This window comes from Leuciscus leuciscus (genome assembly GCF_965113295.1).
Source record: "Leuciscus leuciscus genome assembly, chromosome: 18".
Classification (NCBI taxonomy): domain Eukaryota; kingdom Metazoa; phylum Chordata; class Actinopteri; order Cypriniformes; family Leuciscidae; genus Leuciscus; species Leuciscus leuciscus.
In genome coordinates, this window is record NC_138742.1 from 29,325,118 (window position 1) to 29,347,190 (window position 22,073).

The 22,073-nt window shown below is 40.0% G+C and overlaps 1 protein-coding gene across 2 annotated transcripts in view; it reads right to left on the reverse strand.

Moving 5' to 3' along the window:
* prdm5 (PR domain containing 5) overlaps window positions 1-22,073 on the reverse strand; it is a 97,546-nt gene that overhangs the window by 69,582 nt on the left and 5,891 nt on the right. Inside the window, exons 3-8 of one of the 2 annotated variants that reach the window (XM_082145129.1) lie at window positions 17,014-17,136; window positions 5,377-5,551; window positions 4,774-4,951; window positions 4,587-4,682; window positions 4,259-4,380; window positions 1,589-1,668 (exon numbers count right to left, since the gene is read on the reverse strand). In XM_082145129.1, coding sequence (XP_082001255.1) covers window positions 1,589-1,668; window positions 4,259-4,380; window positions 4,587-4,682; window positions 4,774-4,951; window positions 5,377-5,551; window positions 17,014-17,136 — 774 coding nt within the window. The remainder of the gene's footprint in view (window positions 1-1,588; window positions 1,669-4,258; window positions 4,381-4,586; window positions 4,683-4,773; window positions 4,952-5,376; window positions 5,552-17,013; window positions 17,137-22,073) is intronic. The other variant, XM_082145130.1, reaches the window with a different exon arrangement.

Below are 22,073 nucleotides of genomic sequence, written 5' to 3' on the forward strand. Positions count from 1 at the left end.
GACCTTTCTGAACACACTTACACCAGTGGAAAACCTTACAACATCAACATGAAGCCCACCTCCTACTGAGAGACAGAGAGATGGACGGCATACAAGAGCGAACCAGAGTCTAAGACGGCCAAATTTCATTTTTTTTTTTTTTATTCCCTAGCTTTTCAAAAACAATGAAACTGATGAGGAGAAAATTATGTATATGGATCATACAGCAGCCAAAGAAATAGAAAAATGGGAAGTCGAAAACACAAGCGAGACATGAGAGATGGACAAATAGAGGCCTTGTCCTAAATGGCACACTTGACAATTTATCATCTAGTGACCTTCATTTGTGACTGTAAGATGTCCCATTTGTCATTTTAGTATGATGTTTTAGTCATATTTAAGTGTGAATTTAATATTGATTAGAATAATTGTATTTTTGTGATTATGCAGTTTCAGCGACAGATGTTGTTTGTGTATATGTATAGTAACATTTGGTGTCACATGTATATTTGGCAGACATGTTCACAAGTCCCTAAAGGCTAAGTCCAAGTCAAGTCTCAAGTCTTTAGGGTACAAGTCCAAGTTAAGTCCCGAGTCTTTAGGGTCCAAGTCCTAGTCAAGTCTCAAGTCTTTGGGTCCAAGTCCTAGTCAAGTCTCAAGTCTTTGGATCAAAGTCCTAGTCAAGTCTCAATCTTTGGGTCCAAGTCAAGTCTCACGTCTTTGAGTCCAAGTCCTAGTCAAGTCTCAAGTCTTTGGGTCCAAGTCCTAGTCAAGCCTCAAATCTCAAGTCTTGGGATCCAAGTCCTAGTCAAGTCTCAATCTTTGGGTCCGGGTCCAAGTCAAGTCTCACGTCTTTGGGTCCAAGTCAAGTCTCAAGTCTTTGGGTCCAAATCCTAGTCAAGTCTCAATCATTGGGTCCAAGTCCTAGTCAAGTCTTAAGTCTTTTGGGTCCAGGTCCAAGTGAAGTCTTAAGTCTTTGGGTCCAAGTCCAAGTCCAAGTCAAGTTTTATGTCTTTGGGTCCAAATCCTAGTCAAGTCTCAAGTTTTGGGTCCAAATCCTAGTCAAGTCTCAATCATTGGGTTGAAGTCCTAGTCATGTCTCAAGTCTTTGTTCTTTTTCTTTTGCAATAGTTCTATCAGCTAGTTATTGTAATTAACGGCTTTTTAAAACATTTAAACTGATTTCTGCTTCAAAAGCACAACAAATGATTACATAAATCATTAATTTAATATTTTATTCACAACAGAAAACTATTACTTTCAATCTATATAACATTATACCTTTTTGGAACTCAGGGACAGTCACCACGAGAAAAAAAAAAAGGCCTGGTGCTAATTGTTTTCAGCACTATATTTTTTAGCATGTTTGTCTCATTACCATATTTGCATAATTCCTTTAGTGAATCAGATGCTAGAAGCATGAACTCAAAGTATGGAGACCTGCAAGGGCTGAGGGTGCCATTTGAGACAGGGCCAGAGAAAGGACAGATGGATAGATGGCATGACAGAGGAGAAAGATTAAAGACAAAATAGATGAGCGAAAGGTAAGAAATATGAAGAGGTGGATTGGATGAACGATAAGAGGAGATTTATGGAGGTGTGATCTGACCTTGCGGTGCTCCTGCAGGTTGAGTGAGGATGAGCACTTCTTACTACAGATGGTGCATACCAACTTCCTGCGAGCACTCCCTACACACACACATACACACACACACACACACACACACACACACACACAGATCATACATCACATCAGCGGTAGATCCTAATGGCATGAGGAGATGCTAATGGAGACACTGCATCAGTTCAAACAGTCTTTCAAATAAACATCAGGAAGCCCTTAAATAAATCAGTTCCTGGTTCAGCATGAAGTACACAACCAAGAAAAAAAGGAAAAACAACTATATTTAACACGGGTGAAAGGTCAGCTAACATGTATTTCCAGTAGGGAAGTAAGTGGACACGAGATCCGTCAATAACAGTTCTTAAAGTACTGGTATTTTAAAAGGCTTTAAAATGCCATATTCTACCCTTTGTAGCTCTGTATTCTGTTATAAATCCACTTTAATGTCAGTCAAGGTTTCTTGCAGTAAAAGCAGTCGTAATTTAGGGTTTATTACACGACAATGATGGAAGAAAATGGAAAAGTTCTTCCTTTGTGTTTTTGAGAATGATCCCCATTCACACGGATCCGTGAAAGCGACTAAAAACACTACGCACCTGCGCACTTATGCATTCTTCTACGTATGAAAAAGTATGTTTAGACGGAGACGATACCAGTATTGACTTAAAAAATGTGCACTTTGAAACCCGTTTTCAAATGTTTGCATTTTCAGGCCCCCAAAACGCAGTTGTCGTGTAAATGAACGGCCAAAATGCATCAGACGTTTACTGTTTTTTGTTGTTGTGTAAATGGCCCCTTCGTTATTATAAGTATATATTTAGTTATTTTCCACCCTCTCACTGATCCATTTACTCTTTTTTTTTATATATATATATATTTTTTTTTACTGTATCTTTAAAATTTCAATATGTAAATTACCTATCTTGTGATTGGTTAATTTCAGCATACTGGCAAGCTGTTAAAATTAAATAAGTGTTGCTATGTAACTGTGGCCAATCACATGTTAATGAGGTAATGACTGTGATTTCATAACTAACCATAATGATATCTGAGCAAGCTGTTTTTGTGTACAAAAAAACCTGTTAAGGCACAGTCACATTATCGAAATTAGGTGAAGGTTTGCGAGCAAAGAAGGTCTGTTATACATGAAACACTGCTTATTCAAAGGTCAGTTTCAAACTAAGCAGCATTATATTGTTCAGCACGGCGAATTTGCAACTTAAAACTTGAATATGGCGCAAAATCTGCATGGGTAAATTCCAGACTGCACGGATTCCTATTGAAATAACTGCATTTCGCCCATGGAAGTTTGCCCATAAATTATAATTACTGATTATGTGCTTTATTTAACGTTAAAATAATAAAATGTGAGTTTGAATATAATTTTGCATGACCCTTATAGCCGTACTGAAAGCGACAATGGATAATTCACCTCAGATCTTCAAAATATATTAAAGAAAACAAATATTTAAACTGTGAACAAACAAGTGTATTCTCTGACAAAGATTGTTTCAGTCACTCAGTATTTTTTTTTTTTTTTTTTTTATATTTATGAATTTGATTATGTGCTTATCTATTTGGTTGCAAGTGCAGTGCGCTCTTCTGATTGGCTGTGGCTCGTCTGGTTAGGACACGGTGTTACTCGTGGTTTTGAGGATATTTAAAAATCCAGAGTGATTCATCATCTTCTGGAGTTGGCTTTGATGTGAGCGTCAGAAATTATTTAAATGAATAACAAATAAAATTGCAAACCATTCACGTAAATTAAACTTGTAAATAAACATGTTTACTGGAAACAGGTCAAATAAAGTGTCTAGAGTATCTGTGCAGTGCGAAAAGAATAGTAAGGTGGTGTCCGTAAAATAAATATGAGTTGTTGGCATGCAAAGCGAGGTTGTTTAATAAATTTAAAAAATGTAATACTGAAAACTTGACGCAGTGAGGGCACTATCCCATCCCTCAGTGCATTTGAGGAACTGATTCAGAGCCAATATTTACAGCCCAGAATGCACTGAACAATGGAGAAGACTAGTGAGAGAGTTTGCATTGTCAATGTTTACGTCTACATAATACACTATTTCAAAACAGCAAAAAACTCCTGATTTCCATGTCAACTTTAAATGCTCTTATTATAGCAAAACACGCACAATCATTTATGTGCCTACAAGCACTTCCACAAGCACTCAGTAAATCGTTCAGCTTTACACAGTTTGGATTCATTTGCAAATGACTGATTGACTTGCATGTGGCCAAACGGTCCAATTATAATTACTGACAATAATATTGAAAACATTCTGAATCATGCTTTCATCGGCCGATTAGAGGGTCTTTGACTAATTTCCTCAGTTGTCTGCGCTTCTGGCTGAGAGTCTGGTGAAAAGATGAGCGCAGAGAGGGAGGGAGCGCTTAACGTTTATCTGACAGACAGAGGGGATGAAGAGCGGATCAGAAACCAGGAGATTAATGAAGATGTTAAACAGCCGCTGATTAGACTCTCATTACAGACGGGTAATTTCACACTCGCCTCACTCTCGTCTCGTGTGTGTGTGTGTGTGTGTGTGTGTGTGTGTGTGTGTGTGTGTGTGTGTGTGTGTGTGTGTGTGTGTGTGTGTGTGTGTGTGTGTGTGTGTGTGTGTGTGTGTGTGTGAGACCAACCTGTGTGGACGTTGCCTTTGTGTTTCTTCAGGGCGTCTTTACTTTTAAATCTTTTCCCACAGCTCTCCGACTTACAGATGAACCGACCGTCTCCTTTACACGCCTCTTTATGCTGCTCAAAACTGTCACACACAAACATAATATTTGTTCAGTCAACATAAAACACTGTTTCCAACCAACTGTGATGCTCCTGTAATTCCAGGTGAAACAGAATATGCAATGCAAAAATATACGGATGGTGAAAAGTGAGCATTGTGCATTAGAGCGGATGTGTTTGATTGCTACATCAGCCGGTTTGGTACGGTAAGGCGACTCCAGATTGGTGTACCTGGACTCTGAACAGAAAGTGCTGTGACACAGGACACACTGATGAACTTTTGAAGGGTCTTCTGATGAAGCTGAGCTCTCTGTACAGTGAAGAACACTACCAATAAACAGGATATCAGCATTACCACACATGAGACGCTGTGTATACGGTGAGTGTGAGTGTGTGTGTGTGTGTGTGTGGTACTGACTGGCGCTGCAGGGCCTGTTTGACAGGAAACTCTTTTCCGCAGGAGCGACATTTAAACTCTTTGTCCTCTGTACTTCCTCTCTGATGAAAGCTCTGAAGATGCTCCGCTAACATGTCTTCACTGGGGAAGTTGTTCTCACACAGCAGACATGGGTAATCTTCATTCTTAATCACCAGCTCTGCGCACACACACACACAGATCTACAAACTACTGCTCGACTGATGTGAGATTTACAATGGCAGATAATGCCAGCATATTTATCATAAAACAAAATGAAAGCAGTGGATTATTGGATTAAGCCCTTTTTCAGTTTGAACCCATCTTTGTCACATCGTCATACTGTATAATAAATAATCCTTTTTTCTTACAAATAATGTTTCAATGTCTGATTTGAGAAAGTCTAGAGTAGAAAAATTAAAGCAAAAAAAGTATATCTTTATTATATCTGAACGATGATTAACCCAATAAAGTCTACTTTATCTTTATCATACTTGGCTGAAAAACCAAAAGTAAACATAGAATAACTTATATCAAATTACTATTATACTAAATCCTTTATTAAAAACGATATTAAAATCCATTTCAGACACACTGAACACACACCGGTTTCTGTGCTGAGGTGTTGGCTCTCTTTACTGTTCTCCTCTTCCTCTTTGATGTCCTGGTCTTCCTCCAGGTCCTCCTCTTCCTCCTCCATGTCACTGTCCAGGTAACCAATCAGAAGCTCCGTATCTGTCGCAATGTCATCAACAGCCAGGTAGAAGATGTTTTCTCCATCCTGTTAAAAGAAAGTGTTAGCTACTTCATTCAGCAAGAATATGATATTTCTATAAATATTTTTTAAAAATAACTCATCAAATTCATCAAAGAAACCTGATAAAAATGTATCACGGTTTCCACAAAGATATGAATCAGCACAACAATGTTTTCAACATTGATAATAATCAGAAATGTTTCTTGAGCAGCAAATCAGCATTTTATGTCCCCATGAAACAATTTTTTACATAATATTTTAATAAACTTTCATGCCAAATGGTTCTTCATGCATAGATGTACCCCAATTAACATAAATTCATAACGCTTAGTACCTAAGAATTTAAGCACTTGACAAACTCCCACGTCCCCAATCATGTTTTCTCAACTTCACTTTGAAGTAACTTATTCTCTTTGACATAAAATACTATTTATTTTGAAAATCATTAAATTAGTTTATGTCCCTCAAACTCCAGTCCACCCAATTGCCCTTTAAAATCTTAAACATATTCCCTAAATCAAATGACTTGCAAGAAGTGACATCATTTCCTTAGAGGGAAAGCAACTCAAAGGACAAAGTATTAGTCATACACTTTTCCCCTCATAAATCTCTTCTCCTCATTTTTAGGTGACTTATCTAATATAGTGTAAAACATAACATGTCCAGATCCCTGTTGAGTCCGGACATGAAATTGTTTGTTTATTTTATAAAACAGATTTTAAATATCTACTTAAATTCTTCCCGTTAATCTTCTGCTAGCATGTTGTTCCTTTCTAGCTAGTTTATTATGTAAGGGTTAATGCCCGATGATGGATGACGGCGAGGCGTGTGCGTCGGACGGTTGCCTCCACCGAAGTCCATTAATACCTGACAATGGACACCTCGAAGGGCATTAACCCACTTATACCATGGTCACTTGCCAAATAACACATTTTTAAAACATTAGTTTATATTTTAATTAGTTTTACAATTGAAATCTAAAGTTTTTACAAACAATAACTTGGTGTCCCTGGTTACGCCTGACGGTTTATTTAGCAACCGGAGATATTTATAGTCCGCTCAGCTCGTAGAACCCTTCAGTTTACTGCCTGTTGCTATGGTTACTCACAGCTGATGTAGCCAGCGCATTTATTTATTAATTTCGAACGGTAAACAGTCAGTTTCTCCAGAACTCCTTTACTAGGTGTCCTCTATCACTTTTTAATGGACACCCTGCAGCCAATCAGAATCGAGTATTCACCCAGACCATGGTATAATGGCCTTTATCATCTTAAAACGTCGACCCTGTTACACGTTGCATTGTAAAAATGTCATGTAACAGGGTGGACAAATGCCATAGAATGTGAAATTTGAAATATTTGGTCAGGATTTTTAGGTTATACTAGCCTGAGCTTGACTAGTATGTGTTTTTTTTTTCTTCTTTTTTTGACTAGACAAAAAAATTATTTAGTTTTAAAAATGTTTCCAACAAACCTGCTCAGTCCAAAATCCACCAAACCGTAGGAGTGACCTAACAAACATAAAAATCAGCTCTTGGTATTAGGCAAATTTCTATATCAGAATCGTTAAATTTAAATTGTTGATCATTTCTGGATATGATTATTTTATTTTTTGACTGAAACACTGAAAAGAAAGACTTTCCATTTGTCGGCGTCAATCCTTGAAGTTAGATTTAACTGACCCCATTAAATGTCTCCAGTCATAAGTTATAAACGCCAAATGATTCGTCTCTCTGGTCCCTGTGTGCTCAGAAATTATGACTTTTCCACAACTTTTAACATTGTTGTATTAATTTCCAGGCTTCTGAAATCACCTTATTTTCCCAGGTTTTCCATGACCATAGGAAACCCGTGCGAGTGAACGCCTACACTTTATTAACTTGAGTTAAAGCAGTCAGCAAAGTTTTGTCTGGTTCAATTTCAATATATAAAAGCACTACTAGCATAAATTGTTTAAATATATCAAATGTGTCTTATTACAAGGGGAATAAACTGAATTAGACGTCGAAAAGCAAAGATCCAGGTGTCGTCTGACACTGAACAGACAACATAACAGAGAACCGCTGGGAGGAGCAATCACACATTCACACGAGGGGAAGCGTAAGATCAACAGAGCATCCTGATTAAGGTCAAAGGGCAAACACTTCAACCTCTGTTTAATGGCTTTATCAGACCTTCATTTCCTAAAAGGTCATGCAGAAATAAGCACAGTTGCTGTACATTATGTTCAAACCGGAGCCGGAGATTTATCCACAGGGAGATGCTGAGAGTTGTGTCATGTGTGATGAAACGCAGACTCAGTTCTCTTGATTTGGTTGTAATGGCCATCAGATCGTCAACGTCTCAAACTCACCAGAGACCACAACTGGCAACAAATTATTCACAAGCACTGTGATGCTTTCGCAAATGATTCTTCATCCATCTATGCAAAAAATAATACTAATAATAATTATAATTATAATGAAAAAATGTTGATGTAAAATTTTATGAAAATGATTAATAATTTAGTTAAAGCTGCAGTCCGTAACTTTTTGGGGTTAAAACTTATCCAAAATAAATTGAGCAAGTACATAACCAGCCAGTGTTCAAAACTCTCTGCATGCCGTAGCTCGAATCAAAGTGGTAAGCTTGTAATAATGTTTTTAACTCCAGTGGTACTGGTGGATTTCCACAGGAAATTTGAGCATGTCTTTGTGTCATTACGTCACATCTGTCCACATAAAGAAGAGTCTCAGCTAGTCAGCTATGAGTGTGAGGATGTTGGAGGTGGAGATTTATAGCCTTTTCTCACAGCACTTGGTATAATTAAACGTATCAATTTGATGGCGGATCCAGAAAGGTTCAAACGACAATCACCAGTGACATCTGGAGATTCACACGCTGTAAAATGCAAAAGATGACATTGTACTATAAAAATATCCTGTAAGTTTCAGGACTCGAAACTTCCTTTGTTAGTCGAAAAACAGCTTTTAACTTTCCAAGCGGCCAAAACAACTCGCTTTGATGATGACGTCATAATAATTAATGAAAAAATTTCTAAAATGGCAGCAATCATGTTTGTTATTCAGGATTATAATTTTTGAGCAAAATAACCGTAATTATCAGTGTAACCATTATCATGCAACCCTAGGAACACGTCTAACATGCAGAATCACACCGCACATTTCCATACTATCTGTGTAGAGATAAGTTTTATAGTGTTCCCTATATGTTTAAGCGTTCTTCACGTGTTGAGATGAGTTGTGAAATCATTGCTCCATCACAGAATTATTCCCATAATTGCAACTGAATTATGAGGTGCTAAAGGCGCATTAAAGGATTAGTTCACCCCAAAATGAAAATTTCCTAATAATTTACTCACCCCAATGCCATCCAAGATATCCATGTCTTTCTTTCCTCAGTGGGAGAGAAATGATGTTTTTTGAGGAAAACTTTTCTGGATTTTTCTTCTAACAATGGACTTCATTGGTACCATCGTTTTTAAGTCCAAATCAATGCAGTTTCAACGCGTTCACAGCTGAAGAAGAGGTTATCTAGCGAAACGATAGGTCATTTAAAAAAAAAAAATGTATAGGCTAATTTATAAACTTTTTATCTTCAATAGTTCGGATTGAGCAAATGGACAGGGAACTACCTCATCACGTTGAAAGGTCACGCCGGCGCCGGCAATCCTATTTGAACTACTATTCATATTCATCAGAATGTTATTCATATACTATTCATATTCACTGAATACTATTACTATATATATATATATATATAATAGCAAACAATACTATTTGAACTATCCTCCTACGTGCGGTCGCATTGTAAACAGTGGGGCGGTTCTTCTGCCGGCGCCGGCGTGACCTTTCAACGTGATGACTTAGTTCCCTGTCCGTTTGCTCAATCCGAACTATTGAAGGTAAAAAGTCTATAAATTATATATTTATTTTTTGAAAATTCGTTTCGCTAGATAACAACCTCTTCTTCAGCTGTGATCGCGTACAGCCCGTTTAAACACTTCAAAGACTTTTGAAACTGCATTGATTTGGACTTAAAAACGATGGTAACCAATGAAGTCCATTGTTAGAAGAAAAATCCAGAAATGTTTTCCTCAAAAAACATAATTTCTCTCCCACTGAGGAAAAAAAAGACATGGATATCTTGGATGGCATTGGGGTGAGTAAATTATTAGGAAATTTTCATTTTGGGGTGAACTAATCCTTTAACACCGACTGTGATTAGGTCATGGGAGATTGCCAGGTCACCAAACTATTGATAGACACTCAACTGCCGTATCCAACTCATGTCACCTCAAATGTTTATGCCTACATGTGTACGCCCACATTGCGCGCGTGTGTGTTGTGTGTGTTATACATCTAAGGCTCGTTGCACTTCTCTTATCTCCGCACTCTTTGGTGTTTTCAGATCTCTGGCACTGTGAACGCACATCACCACCACTAGACATAACAAACAACTCACTCCATCTCATTCCCTCTGCTGTCTGCATCTGTTTCAAAGCATTATGCAAAGCTGCTGTCACACTTCTGTGGCTCTGGTCCAAAACCTAATGAGTGCCCTACGTAGACAGCATTTTCAGGAATCATTGGTGCGCTCCTTATGAGAAGGCTGTTGCAAAAGGCAAGCAGTTATGTTAAGTTATACAATTTTAAGGCTGCAGTGCATCGTTTGTGATAAGATGATAAGAATGTAAGAACTGATCGCAAGAACTGATAAGAATGTAAATGTGGACCTTGAAATGCAATGTAAGTCACTTTGGATAAAAGCGTCTGCCAAATGCATACATGTAAATGTAAAGGTAATGTGTTCCTCACTGAAAAGGCAATCATAGTGGAATAAATAATTCTAAAATGTCAGAAGTGAGAGAAATGACAAATTATAACAAAAATATAGAGACAAAATTATTCAATCTAATTTTTTTTAATCAATCAGGCATGTGATTGGCTAAAGAAAATTAAGAAGAAATGGAGAAGAATGCGGCAAAAGAAAAGGGTCCTTACAGGAAGAAACTTACTACCAATGCCAAACAAAAATGATTTTTTTTTTTTTACTTTTAAATTTTAAAATATGAAAAAACTGTAACACATGGTTCCTACGGTTTCCACGACAATCGTGTGAGACACTGGAGCAGTTTTTTACACAGCAGTGTTTTCCAGGCATTCTAAAATAGTGCGACAACCTCCTCTACTACCAATACAAACAATGAACGGTGCTGGCGGGTATCCTCCATAGACAGTATAAGAAATGGACAGAGTCATCTCATTGGAACTCAATTGAGGCAAGTGAAGCCCATTTTCAGCGATTTTTTAGGACTTCCGTTCCTGACGCGCAGACTCAAACTGAGCTTGACGACGTAGATGTGACGTGAGCAACCCGTCTTTCTTCTAGTGGCTGTGGCATGAGAAATCTGAATCATTCCCTTCCGAATCTTGCAGAGACGGAGATCGTGAGTAGGAGGTATCCACGAGCTAGGAGCAGGAGAAACTTTTGCTAGGTATTCTGATTAATTATTTTGTCATTTTGCCTCCACGTCTCCCCGATTGCCCGCGAGCTTCTCCTCCTGTCCATACGGTAATCTCTCTACTGTGCGACAGAGAGTCGCGTGGTTATGATGCAATCGTTAGCCTACTTTTACAAAAACTGTTTTTACGGGGCCATAACGTAAGCTACAAGGTAATGGAGCATTTTATACATTGTCGTGTTTCTTTAGAAATAAATAATGGACAAATGGAGTCTTCAAACGCCTCAGATGTAAAGTTATTCGCTGTCAAAGTGACGCCAAAATGAATGGGAGTCAATGGGATGCTAACAGCAGGTGAAGTTCTGCTACAAGATGGTGGCACGCGGCCGGCTTCAACTTCCGGTCGACTTCCTTCCCGCTTGGTATCCTCCCAAAATGGCGGAAAGGGAAGGATGACGCGGTCTCTGAGGGCGGAGCGCTGTGTCGTGACGACATCTCCTCATTCTCAATAGCCTACACTACACTACACAGAAATAACATACAATTAAATTGTGCTTATTTTAAATGTATTGTACAGGCTAGGTATACAAAAATATAGGGTTTTAATAATCTTTCAGTGCGCAAAACCATGAAAATATGAAACGCTTCAAAACAGAGCGCACAAAGCGCGTATGCGCATCGCGGGTGCAGAATGATGTGCTCAAAGCAACATGGAGTCACAGTGTGCAGCGCTGCTCAAGTGCGCATTTAAAAGTTCACGGCACAAAGCGAAGAAATGTCGAGTGCACAAATCCTAGTGTCTATCTGTCCAACAGTTTATTGATCATTTGTTTCTTCGCAGTTTTAAATTCCAGTTATTGTGCGTTTGATGCCGATTCCTAGTCCTTGTGATGTGTGATCTAACAGCCACACGGTAGCGAGTCGTTTAAAAACAGCAACAAACTCCAACAAAATAAAGTCATTTTATGCAAATCCACAGCCTTTTCTCTACAGATCAAGCATTATAATGTGAATATCATATTGGAGAGAGTTTTACCGTGCATGTATGCTGCTGTAACCGGAAGAGGCGCGCGCGCTGTTTGAATACTGAATGGAGAATGATTGACAGCCGCAGAGGAGGGAAAACGAGTTTTCGTAAACTTTAATGATGTAAATAGACTTCTGTCCCTCACATTAAGCTATGAAATAGGCTCCAGATGAATTTGTCACCCAAACTGACGTGAAAAAAGCGGGAGGCGCCGAAAAGCGCGCTGTTCGCATCCCTGAAGGGTGGCTAGTAGCTAACTTAGCTATCTTATTATTAAATAGCTAGCAAATACAAGTAAGTTCATGTTAATGCAGCTTAAACATCCTGCCATAGTGTAAAATCAATCAAAATCGATCATCTAATCAATCGACAACAAAGTCAAATTAGTAACTTAGGTTATAAAGACACAAGCAATAATACATAACGTTACCCAGATCAACCGATCCGGCGATGTTCTTGTCACGATACCACTGTAGCGCGAGAGCGACTGAGGTACACACTGCGCAGCAGTGAAATTGAGCAGGCGAACAAGCTGAACGCAAATACGTCCTTGTTGATACTTGGAAAGGGAGGAAAAATGCATCTCTTTGCCATCTGTAACCATGGTGACGTGCCGCCCGGTGTGGCCCTGTTGCGCGGGGACGGCGATTGTGGTTCCGTCCCGGGTTACCATGGTGATGGCATGGTGTACCATGGTGACGGCTATGTAAGCAATAAGGTACGAGAGGCTGTGCTGTATCGTGAATAAGTAACGGCTGAAGGGCGTTGTTAGGCACGACGCGAAGCGGAAAAGTTTTTGAACAGTTTTTGAACTCCGCTTCGCGTATTGCCTAACAACGCCCTTCAGCCGTTACTTATTCACAATACAGCACTTGCCTCGAGTACCTTATTGCTTTTATAAAACGGTTAGTTTCAATCCTTGATTCTGATTGGTCAAGCTCTGTGCTTTATTCACGATAAAACACGGCTATGACCGCTTCACCCAATGGTTCTATGTATCACTACAACACCCCTAGCAACCACTCTTAGCAACTTAAACACATGTGCGATCTCATTGATATTGTCCATTGAAGCTATAGTGGAGTATTGTGAGAGATCGAGAAAGCGAGTGTAACGTTACCTGCATTCACAGTAGACATTGCATTTTCCTTCAGGTCAGTCCAATATTCATAATAAAATATTCCGTTTGAATGTCCGCTGCGATATCTTGTCCTTTTAACCGTTAAGGGGTTTTCCCGTGTCATCTGTCAGTTGCGTCTTCCTTCTCCATGAAAACAAGTTTGAGTCTTTTCAATATAAAAATGTCTTCTCTACCGACTGGCTCATTCATAAGACAGTCTTTGCCGCCATCTATTGGCGAAATAATGTATGTATTCTGTTGCTGTTTACGGTCAGGGACTATTTTTTCCAGCGGAAGGAATGCTTTTAGTGATTTTACTTCATGAAAGTTGCATCGATTTTTCGGCTTTAATATTTGTATTGTGTGGCAACCGTTTTATAAAACATACCTGCAAACTTGTCGCTTTTCGGCGACAATCGCCGTTTTCTTGGTCAATTGGGTCATTTACGTGAATCGCGTAGAACCGGAGAGTTTTTTTTTTGGGGGGGTGGTATTGTTTCTCACAGTAAACTGCCATGCAGGCTAGAATTGCGAAACATAATTGGATAATTCTTATAATTTACATTTCTCTGGGCCAATCGGAATCTTAGCACTTTTTCTCTTGGCCAATCGGAATCTTAGCACTTTTTCTCTTGGCCAATCGGAATCTTAGCACTTGCGTCATAATCTTGAAGCACACACTCAATATGCGTTCTTCAGCGATCTTGCGTCCTTGTGTTCTCGTTTTACGTCATCATTAACTGTCGAAGTTCAGACCCAATTTTCAAGAACGCAAGTACAGAGGACGCATGAAAGAACCCGGATGTGTTCTTGATACCGAGGATGCATCGAATGCAGACTTGAGCTAGTACTCGCCTGGTGTCCCAGAAGTCATTGCGGCCGGTTAAAGTAACTGCTAACTGTCCTAACTGCTGGGATAATCACACAACGCACACGACACGTCAAATTCGCGAACTAATAATGACTCCTTTGAACCGATTCATTTTAATGAATCGTTAAAACAACTGATCTTTCCAACAGTGAACTCAGGAGACGTCTGAATCGGTGTATAACTAATCAGTAACACTTTACAATAAGGTTCTATTTATTACATACATTATATAAAAAGTACAGTTTGCTAACTCAAGCTTAAACTTTAAAATAAATAAAACCACTTTTTTTTAAAAGCATTTTAAACATTTTTCCACACAGTGCTATCAAGAATCGATAAGAGAATCGTTAAAGAATTGGATCGATAATCAGAATCGTCAGTGGCATTATTATTGATAAAATCTTATCAAATCCCATCACTATTTGAAGACAGTAAAATTATAATCAAACATTAAATAACATACATGTTTTTTAATATTTTTTTTTTTAAGAGTAAAAAGATGCTAACATGAGGTCTTATTGTGTCACTGCCAGTCTTGTTACATCAGTGCAAAACTAGGGTATGCAGATTAATTATTATTATTATACATCATTCATCAGCATGCATTGATTAATCCCATGGCATGTATAAAAACTAACCTCGAGTTAGTTCACGTAGTGTTTTAGCGCAGCGCGTCTGTGTTGCACGTCACCACGTAGGCTCACTATTGGCCCTCGCTGGTCATGTGTGTCATGTGTGTGGCGTACAACACAGACGCGCTGCGCTAAAACACTACGTGAACTAACTCGAGGCCCAGAGAGAAGGAAATGAATAGTGGAATAAAGTCGTTATTTTTGTGTTTTTTTGCGCACAAAAAGTATTTTCGTCGCTTTATAAACTTAAGATTGAGCCACTGTAGTCACTTGGACTATATTAACGATCTCTTTAATAACTTTTCTGGGCCAGCAAGTTTCAGTCCCTTAGAAGCCTATGGAGGAGTGAGATAGCTCTCAGATTTAATCAAAAATATCTTAATTTGTGTTCCGAAGATGAACGAAGGTCTTACGGGGTTGGAACAACATGAGGGTGAGTAATTACTGACAGAATTTTCATTTTTGGGTGAACTAACCCTTTAACGCCAGAGAGGTTCAACCAAATCCTTGGTGGCCCGAAGAGACAGGTCGGGGGCCCGACGCAGTTCTTTAACTGGTCAGGCCCAACCCGCTCACCTTCATCCAGGTCCCTCAGCAGGTCAGCCTGGTGTGCCTGAAGAACTCAAGACCCACTGCCATTTAAGCTTTGCCCACCAAAGATAACGTTGTTCTTCATGGTTTGGTCAGCAAGGGGAGAGATAGCTAGCCAGCGCCTCTTCAACCCTGGGCATCGTTCCATCCCCGTGCTCCCTCATCCCCACGGCCAAAGAATAGTTAGAAATTGTGAGGCTGGAGTTATGAGCCGAGAATGGTTTATTCCAGGACCTCGACACTTGAGTAGCCGCGTTTCCAACGGGCCGTGCCGGGCTAAAAGCCTCGGGCCTGTAGCACCGGGCCCAAAATCTGCTGCGTTTCCACTGTCGGGCCAGAAGCTCCACAGCGCTTCACTAAAACACGCCTCTCTGGAACAACGTCAAATAAAAACCCGCTTTGCTGTACTATGATCAGCTGTTCGGCCGAGCTTTCCATTTTGTGGAATGAATGACCTGCGGTATTCTGAAAAGTTGAGATGTTTTCATCTCGCCGCGGCATAAGAGCGCCTGGAAAAACCGGCGCCTACATATGAAATAATAAATTTGCACGCACAAAAAAAAAACGTGAACGTGAACATATGTGAACGGTCCCAAAGTCAGGAATCGATAAGCGGAATCGAAATGCGTGCGTCTCATCGAATGCCCGTTTTTTGGAAATTTGTTTTAGAATCGGTTCTCGATACCCAACCCTACAGAGCGGGCTTCCGGATCCCGAGTGAAGGCACTGGAGCCCGCAGGTGAGAGCTAAGAAAGGGACGGGCCCATCCTGTTCAAGCCTCTTTGCGAGCTCTATCTGCGACCCCAATGATGCGTGAGCCTGACCGCTCTCATCAAAGAGCAGAAGCCGATCACAGTGAGCATAGTCAGCGCCCCCTCTAGAGATAACAGTCCTCGCTCTGCTCCCAGGCAGCTCACACAGATCTGAATGGCTTATTTACCATTTTATAAAGCTAAAACAGATCAATATAGCCTTATGGGCCTTTCACACAGGACGTGGTATGCACATCATTGGCGTGCTCACGCGCACGCCGCAGTCAAAGTTCAAAATAGTTCAACTTTTGCCGCTGCGCTCTGTGACGATTACCAGCGCGGCCAATAGAATCGGGGGATCCAAACAAGCACGGAAATCAAAATGGATGAACGGCTAGTACTGTGTGTGTCGGAATTTCCTGACGTACCGAGGACGAGTACATGAGCTCAATATAGGTATCGGTGCATCCCTTATCTATCTATCTATCTATCTATCTATCGAGAGAGAGAGAGAGAGAGAGAGAGTGTAAGACGTTAACAACAGACGTAATAGAGCTCCGGCTAAAAGTTTTTAAAACTCTGCCTACGTCATAGCGCCGCGCATACCGCGTCCTGTGTGAAAGGCCCATTACAGGACAAACGAACACCAAATAAGACAGAAGCTAACGCTGCTTACAGCTTCCACGGTACGCCATAGCGTCGTCATTGGATGCAACGTGGAGTTCCCTAGAAAGAAAACTTTCCTCACACAACATTCACAATGCATGAGGAAATCTCTCGTCCTCACGTGAAAATCATAATCACAAATTCTTCGTGGGGGAAATCTTTTGCACTCAAACGAAATACCCAGTGTAGATTCCTATTGAAGTGATTACATTTTCCTCGCAAAATTCACCGAACAATGGTATATGTGACTGCACCTATAGATGTGGAGTCTGTGTAGAGTTTTCCAAACTCAAATAAAGTACACAGCAACAGTGTGTCTTTGAGAGAGAGTCTGTGGTTATCAGCCTGTGGCATCTTGTCATACCTGAATGGCGGCCAGGTTCTTCTGCTCCTGTGAAGGGGCTTGATGAACGAAGCGAAGCCAGTTAGCATGACGAGGGCTACTGGCGTCCAGGATATACAGCACGTCACCTTTATTCCCTCGAACCTGCAGACGCACACAGATTCAAAGGTTACACACAGGTTAACTCACAATATTAGATCATTTTTTAGGCCATGCCAAAGAGATTTCAATCCCTCCAACAGACAAAAAATGCCTAAAACGCCTTGATTGAGGTTCTTTTATTATTTCTGTGACGTAGCTACTTCACCATGCGATACATTTGCATAACGCCCGCCCACTGGCTGCTTTGGTCCGCCCACAAAAAAACTGTTGGGTAAGTGATTTTGAGGAGACGCTGCAAAGGCTTCCAACACTGACGGAATATAATACAGTATATCTGGAACATTGCTCACTTCCCACAGACATGCTCTTTGCCCAAATCTGACGAATACCTGTATTTCACTGTTTATGGATACAAATTATTATTTTGAGCCATTTCTCGGTCTTAGTCTTAGGTAAACGCCGGCTAATAGTGACTTATTCTGACTGATCTTGAAAGGTAAATTCCCTGAAATTGCCTGCATCATAACACACGAGCAGCATTAAAGAGCGGCACAGTGAAAGATTGCACACTAACATGATATATCATAATAATTATATGCACAAGTGTGTAATTTAAGAGTTAGGCTCACTATACTTTAGGCAGAAAAGTGTCATCAGGGCAGGCAGATCAGTAAATCACAGCTCTAATGTGGCTGAACACGACCTGATCTCCACTATAATTAAAACTTTAATGCAGCTGAAAATAAACTCAAATCTTTCAAGAGCAGATATTTGATGGGATATTAGATACGGCGTGCACTGGGAGACGCGTCTCGCTCCCGTAGCTCCGTCTGGCCTGGGAGAGTCAGTGTGAGTTGAGTTCATGCTGGCATGTCTCGTCCAATGAATCGTTGCCTGGAGACGAGCAATGATGCGTCTGTCTGAACAACAGGGGCAACAACTTCTCCAAGATGGTTAAAATTCAGTCAGACCTCAACGATCTCTGTTTGCAAAGACAAACGCCACTTAGTGATTTGAATAAATCTCTAACCAAAGTATTAAACTTTGGTGTGTAACGCATCTCGCACGGTTTGTGTCAATACCTCAAATCATGTGACATGTTGATGAGAGGAGGTTTTTGTTTGGTGAACAATAAAAGTGGGTGAAAAAGTCCCATTCACTTAAAACAAATGAGAGAATGAGAGTGTTTTGAGTGTTTTTTGACCCACTTAAAGGGATGGTTCAGAGTTAAATCAACCTAGGGTCCTTTGCACCATGACCTCGAGCCTTTTTTCCGTTGGTTGAACATTATTAAAGTTAGAGCTTATTTAGAGATATCAGCCGAATGGCTTAGTGCAGTGCTATGATGTATCTCGTAAACTACCGCACTAATAATGCCCAGAATGGTACCAAACTTCTACAGTAGTACAAATAGGTTCTGTACTCATAAAACGAGGCATTGGAAAGTTTGTAAGTACATCATTAGTTTATTTAAAGCTACACTGTGTAATTCTTTTAGTTGATTCTTAGAAAAAAACACTTAGTTCTTTCAAAAATATATGTGCTCATTAATGTATATTTACTTCTTTCAAGTAATAAAGTATTCTCGTAAGTTTATAATCTGCCATTGAAAGTACATACGGGTGAGGGGTTCGAATGCTGGTCGCCATGTTGCCCCTCCATCTTGAAACTACATTAGCCAAAGAGGGACATACCTGTAAATTCAAGCTTCGCCTTTCGCGCTTTACACTCAGTGACACAGAGACGAATGCGAGGGGGAGATTACTCGCGACTGCCGGCAGATTTGAAAGATTGCTGATGGAGGATCACGCCTATTTTCGAGGACATGTAGCAGAGTCGCCAAGGAAGCGAAAGAGAGAATTCAAAGGTCAACGCGACAGGCAAATCAGCAAGACCAAAGTCAATACTGGAGTAACTTTTCCCAGATGGAAAGAGCTTATGAGGAGCAAAGATTTTAAAACGGACGCCGAAGTTGCCTGCTTTCTTCTCGACAGGTAATTCAGCCTATTTGTGTAAATTTGAAGTTTTATAGTTGCTTGTCTAACCATAGCATGGTTGTGCATAACGCCAGGGGCGGACTTTACCATTAGGCAAAGGTCGGCAATTGCCTTGGGCCCCGAGCTACCTAGGGGCCCCCAAAATGCCCTATTAACTTATGCTTTAAAAAAAAAAAAAAAAAATTATATATTCCTAAAACTCCATTTACGAAAAATGGTATAAAATCATTAGTGTTGCAGACAGGAGGGGGCCCCCCGCCTCACTACATTGGACTATTCCATTATCTCACTTACTGCGCATCTGCGAAAGTGTAAGGCTGTGCCAAAAAACTGACAGAGAAAAATAAGTGATTGACAGACAGAGTGTACAGAGTGACAGACAGAGTGTACAGAGTAGTAGACAGAGTAAAAATGAAGCGAAGCTAGCTACCCAAGCGGTGCTGAAAAAAGGAGGAAGCGGGAGGAAAGCAAAAAGTCTGTAAAGGTGCGCAGCGCGAAAGATAAACAACACGCAGTAACAGGAGGACTGGGAAATACACAAACAGAGCAAGACGAGTCTAAACGCGAAAATTTTAAGTTTCGAAGTTACCCAAGCGGCTCAAATAAAAGAAAAAAAGTGAAAAGACTCTGATAAGTATTTGGGAACGCTGCCAAAGATGACACACTTTTTTTACGGCTACTGTTGGGGATAACTTACAGATCAGGAACAACAACGTCCAATGCACAGAAAAATCGTGAAGCAAAGAGGACACGGAGATCGACAGACAAAACTGAGAAGTTTACTTATGAATCATGATATTTAAAAAAATCTCAGCTCTCAGATTCTGTCAATTCTATTACGAAATTCAAACAATAAATATTTGTCAAGCAAAAAAACAAAACAAAAAAAACATAGCTCACCAGAAATTGTACCATGTAAACATTGTAACATGTTTCTGTTTAGGAGTAAAGAAGTGTATGCAGGGTTTAAAGGAAACGTTTTTTTTCTCCTCTCTAACTTTTACTTCCCCGTAGATTAGCTTTACCTGCCTATCCACCATTCAGTCGGTACATATTTTTTTCGTTCTCTTTTAAAGATTGGATGGGGAGGGGCCCATAGCCTACCTACCTTCGCCTTGGGCCCCCGATTTGCTAAATCCGCCACTGCATAACGCTAGAATGACCTCTAGTATAACTTGCGTTACTTTTCCTCACGTCAATGGTGAAAAAGTATTGTTTACCTTGTAGCATAAATCTGTGCTGCGACGGATCACAGGTGATAGTTTTAAAGGCGCAATTGGACGAAGTCGAACTGGAAGCCATGTTAATCTTGGAATAATACGGCCACCGTAGGAGTTAAAACGCCCTCGAAATTGAAAGGAACAGAAACTAATATTCACTGGGTAGTCATATACAATTTCACCGCTAGATGGGGGAAAATATCACACAGTGTAGCTTTAAATAACACTTGCCTGACGGCTCATGCTACCGCTAAACTGGACGTCGAGGTCACTTCACTGAGTTGAGAAAAGCACGTAAAAGTCCTGGCAGAAAGCGATGCATAAGGATGTAGTGTAACAATGAATTATTATTTTTTCCGAAGTGTTAACAACTTAGTGTTAACTAATAATTGCAAACTGGTACTACCAACAAAATATTAGTGCATTCCTGGAACTGGGCGTCGTTACACTACATCCTTATGCATCACTTTCTGCCAGGACTTTTACGTACTTTTCCCAAATCACTGAAGTGACCTCGACGTCCGGGTTAGCGGTAGTATTAGCCATCAGGCAAGTGTTATTTAAATAAACTCCTGATGTACTTACAAACTTTCCAATGCCTTGTTTTATGAGTACAGAACCTATTTGTACTACTGTAGAAGTTTGGTACCATTCTGGGCATTATTAGTGCGGTAGTTTACGAGATACATCATAGGATCCATTAGCGCCTGCACTAAGCCATTCGGCTGATATCTCTAACTTTAATAATGTTCGACCAAAGGGAAAAAAGGCTTCTGGGGGGGTGTTTGGCTTGAGGTCATGGTGCAAAGGACCCTAGGTTGATTTTATCCGAACCATCCCTTTAAGTAGAACTTAAAGGTCCCCCTGTGGTCAATAATTGTATCCCTTAAAACTCATCTTTGATCACCAAAATGACATATTTAGCCTAAGCATTTTTTCCGTAGAAAAAAAAAAATCTTCATGCCTTAAAATATCTTGAATGTAACTCGACACCCTTGCCTCATTTAGTATACAAGGTTCTATAAATATGCAAATTAGCCACGCCTCCACTCACTCACTCACTCACAACAGGGGCCTATACCATGAAGCCGGTTTAGGTGGCTAGCCAGCTATGTTTCAGTTTAGTTTCCGCCAACCCTGGGTTTTAAGTACTATGAAAGTAGCTTGGCTTTATTCGGTGTTCGTCGCCATGGTATCTTACGCTGCATGGCTAACCTGCTCCGGGTCAGGTTATGTTCTGGATTCAAGATCTCAGACTGAAGTTTGACCAATCAGCTGAGAGCAAAGAAACATATAGGTGACGTAACTTATTCCCAGTGTCTGTTGCAATGACTTCACCTTTTCTTCCAAATCCTGTGACATCTCAGCGCAAATTGTTTGACGAGCACTTCGTAGAGAAAGAGTTTTTAGCCAGACAAAATCCCATTGCCTTTCCTGATAGTTACTTATGAAAGATACAGATTTTCCGCTGAAGGAATGTCTTATCTTTGCGAACTTCTTGAGCCGCACATAAAGAATTTAACACGTCGAATTCATGCATTTACTGTACCGCAAATATTGCGTTGCGTTTTTTTTTTGTTTTTTTGGACATTTATCGGCCATGTCCATAAAAGAGGGCTTTTATAAAATTGCCGGTAAGATATATTGATAGGGTGACATCACATGAACACATTTTATTAATTTGTTTTCAATGTTAAGAATTATTTTAAATCTTTATTATTATTCTGTTAATCTTATGATAGGATTCCCTAGCTTTCTTAGT